Source organism: Ailuropoda melanoleuca, chromosome 2, assembly GCF_002007445.2.
Source record: "Ailuropoda melanoleuca isolate Jingjing chromosome 2, ASM200744v2, whole genome shotgun sequence".
Taxonomy (NCBI): domain Eukaryota; kingdom Metazoa; phylum Chordata; class Mammalia; order Carnivora; family Ursidae; genus Ailuropoda; species Ailuropoda melanoleuca.
This window is the reverse complement of record NC_048219.1, coordinates 46,616,933-46,621,109: the sequence shown is the minus strand read 5'-3', so window position 1 is coordinate 46,621,109 and position 4,177 is coordinate 46,616,933. Positions and strand designations below refer to the sequence as shown.

Here is a 4,177-nt window from a genome sequence, read left to right as displayed (position 1 = left end):
TTTTTTTTTTTTTTTGTATTTGAAACCATTTTATTTTTCTTTCCATTTAGCACTTGTCATAGACTGTTCTTCTGTGAGTTATTTATATATGTCTTTCCCCTAAACCAGATTATGAACTCCTGGAGCAAGAAGCAGGGTATAGTAGGAAGACCTCTGTCTATAGAGTCAGGCTGGCCTTGCTACAAATCAGAGTTCCAGCACTTACTGATCATATGATCTTGATAAGATACAATGTCTCTAGTCCTTAGTTTATCATCCATCAGAATTTATATTTACCACACAAGAGTCATGGTGAGAATTACTTAATGTCTTATATTTGATGTGTTGGAATAACAATTTGAATACAGTTGGCATAATAAATTCTGAACTATATTCTCCCTACACCGTTTCCTGCCTCTCACACCAATACTAATTAGGAAAGAGGAGGTCACATTTATTCAGATAATGGAAATGTAGTAAAAATTAGCTATAGCAGGAGCTGTAAAAACAATGGTCTACTGTTGAGGGAGTATGAGAAAAAATCTATATCTCAAGACCATTGTTAAGCTTAATCTTTAAAAGGATATGTCTATGTAAATTAGTCTTGATGTACTTGCACAGTATTTCTTAAATTAAAAAAATAAATAAATTAATAAGGTTTTGACTTCATGAAGTTGAGGAAAATCTCTTCAGTTTAACCACATTTTATTCGGCATATTTATCTGAGTCAATAAGAGCTACAGGACTTATGATTAAGTTCTACATTTGTATCTCTTTTCCAACAAAATAAGTATGTATGTATAAATCTATACCAGTGCCAGTCAAATCTCTACAGGAATTTGAAATGTTTTCCCATACCTCATCATGTTCAAGTACTTACAAAAGTCAGCCCAGGGTATCTTGTCATGAGTATCAATGCTGATTTATCATTTTGGGCCAAATTAACACAGAGAATCAACTATTTCCCAAATTATAAATTAATCACTTGAAAAAGCCTTATTAACCTACTGACAATTTCATATAAACTATATTTATGCATGGATAACATTAATTGCCAGTTATGTAAACTTTGTATAGGTACTATAGCTGAAATTTTTCGTGAAAAATATATCATTTGGTCACTGCTTCACACTTGTTTTCCAAGTAAAATAGAGGGAGTTGTCATGAGGATATTAGATGAATAATTCAGGTAAAAGTCAACATGGCTAATTGGCTTACATGGAACTTTTCCTCAGTCAGGCAGCTAACTTAAACTGACCCTCCAAAATGCATCTAGTTTCTCAATGCCAGATTCAATTTCTCCAGAAGGTTACTTGTGTATATAAGGGTCCTGCCCCTCTTTTCTGAACATTTTGTGTCTTCCAAGGTTGTGACACTATGCCAGATTATTTTTCTCTTGTTATCATGAACAAAACCCACTGAAAGCTTGAAGCCTGTATTACACAGTGTTATATGATTGTTCAGGAATAGAATGATACTCAGTTCCATTAAGGGACAGCCTTTAAAGATGTCGAGAGACCAGGTTTGTTAAAATTGGACTTACCCTAGCAGTTCAAAAAGAACAACATTCTACCACCATTTGGGAAGAAAAGTCTTGCTTTTTGTTGCTGGCATGGCTTACAAGGAGGACCTAATTCCGGGGAAGATTATTCAGATCAACAACAGCTTCTTTTCAAAAGTCAGCCCTTATTTGCCTCTCTTTTTAAACTTTAGCAATGGAAACATGGAAGTAATTTTTTAAGGAGATAAGATATTTGCATTTTAGGGGCTATATGAATGGTTAAGAAGGGGTAACCTTATATTTTAAGGCTTAACATGTCTGGTAACATGAGTATCAATGCTGATTTATCATTTGAGATTCTATGGTTTGTGTTTTTAAATATAGATGTATCTAAAAACAAGATAATTAATAAAGATACTTATACCAAGAAACAATAACTCTGAGAACTTTACCTAAATATGTGCCTTAGTTCTGCAAGTTCTTTTTCTTTGATCTGCAGGTCATCTTCTAATCTTTCTATTATAATAACATAAGATTCACTGACTTTCTTCTTCCATTCATCTAGTAAAGAAAAACAAATGGGACCAATTCATAGCTGTGCTTTGCAAAATGTAGACACAGATCATAACATACAAGTAATTAAAACTCAGTTTTTTATTCTAAATTCTACAATACTTAGTTTAAATTACTGATTGTGAGCTTAAAATGCAGATGTTTGTATCTAAAATGTAATCATATTGAATTGTAGTAATTAAGAACTCATTTGATATTGGATAATATATTTACATAAAAGAATATATTTGACTTATTTCATCTGATTTTATTGTATTTTAACTATATCAATCTCTAGTTCCTAGATAAAAGTTTTTACGTTTCAAATACTAGATATTTAAGATATAATTCTAAAATCTCTATACTCAGCAATATTCTTAGGAACATTATATCTAACAACTAATATACTTTCGTAAGAAATTTTCTGTTTTCTCTAAAAATCTTTCAGAGAAAAATAACTTGAGTTCAGATAATCTTCTCAACAGTTTCATATTACATTGTCATATCCTCTGTGTAAAAATTAACAGATACTCCAATGAAATCTTGGTTATCTATACTACTATCGAACCATGTTACATTCAAGGATATAAGAATAATTACCAGTGCAAGTTTGGGTTGGTCTAGATTTATAATTTCCCATTTGTTAGAAGTTTCTTCTTTCTCCCAGTGCAGTTCCTCAGGTTACAAGATTCCAAGTTCAAGTGCAATGACAGTCCAGTTGAAAAATATTTTGATAGTCTGGCTAAAAATAAGCTGACTGCCAAATGGAATGTCATGCAACAATGACAATGAACAAAACAGCTTGTGCTTTCAAGGGTGAAATCATAAAGGGAACTAATCAGTCTGTTTAAAACAGCTGTATCAAAAATAAATAGTAAATGTTTCAATAGGACTATTTGCCTTCATCGATTGATTACCTATCCATGAATAGTTTCATGGGCCATTTCTTTAATAGGTAAGTCTAGAAAGTGGTTCAATTACATCTGAGGTTCACAAACAGCTATTAAAACTATCTAGAGCTTCTTTCTAATCATTTTCCCCTGAGTTAAAGTAATGCCAGTTGGAAAAGAGTAACAGGTGATAGAATTCATCTCTATAAATAATGGGAACGCACATCCTATGACATGCTACTAATAAAAGTAAATGTAAGTTTTGCCTATTAGAAATATGAAATTGTAAGAAGAAATTTTCCACATAGACCAGATTAAATTTTACCATGTGTTGATTATGTTAACCATAAGAATCATAGTAAAATCTAAGACACCGAGTTCTACAAACAGCAGTTCATAAAATAACAATGATAAGAACAAGATTGTGAATAATAAGACTGAATGCTTCTTGTGTGATAGATACTAGTCTGAGTGCTTTATATACATTTTGTCATTTATACCTCGTAAGTTGCAGGATTCTGCAAAGTATATATTATTTCTACATTACGGATGAGAAAATTTGCTAGTAGGCGGAGGAGTCTGGAATCAATTCTGGGTCTATATATTTCTGAAGTTCAAGCTAGATATTATTATTGTTAAGTCTCCCATAATTCTTCTTTCATTCACCTTCCATTTACTCCATGGGGGACATTTCTCTTGGCCTATGCATATTTCTATTGATATAAATGAACTCAAGGTATGATGTAGAATAAATGGAAAACATAGAAAGAGAAGTTATATGATTTTTAACTATGTATTTCTTTTGTATAATATAATTACACCTAAAAGGTATAGATTTCGATCTTGAAATTCACCTCCAGAGGATATAGTTTTAATGAAACAGGTATGAATTTCACATTTATTATAGTTGAATATTCAAACAGTTCTGTCTTTTCAAAGTAAATGCTAAGGCAAATTTAGGATTCCCCACACCTTTTTCTCAGCAAAAGTAATCTAAGCTCCAGAGGAAGGGCTTCCATACTGATCAGATATAGCTAGAGAAGTAGATAATCTGACTTCATGGACATCTCCATCCTCCCCTCGATAAACTCTCCTTATCTCTCCGTATCAGTATGTGCTGCCAGGAGTTTTGCTGTCTGCCATTCTGTGGGGTCCTCTGGTTACTTGGTCTACGCATTCTGCATTTTCCTTGTTTGAAGGCCAGACATCTCCAGTCGCACCTGCTTTCTCTTAGCACTTAAGAGACCCACATCCC

The 4,177-nt window shown here is 32.6% G+C and overlaps 1 protein-coding gene across 1 annotated transcript in view; it reads right to left on the bottom strand.

Annotated features, from left to right (window-relative positions):
- LOC100478721 (serine/threonine-protein kinase TNNI3K) overlaps positions 1–2,696 on the bottom strand; it is a 292,736-nt gene extending 290,040 nt beyond the window's left edge. Inside the window, exons 1-2 of the mRNA XM_019797164.2 lie at positions 2,633–2,696; positions 1,933–2,041 (exon numbers count right to left, since the gene is read on the bottom strand). Coding sequence (XP_019652723.1) covers positions 1,933–2,041; positions 2,633–2,672 — 149 coding nt within the window. The 5' untranslated portion in view covers positions 2,673–2,696. The remainder of the gene's footprint in view (positions 1–1,932; positions 2,042–2,632) is intronic.
- Between the last annotated feature and the right edge of the window lie 1,481 nt (positions 2,697–4,177).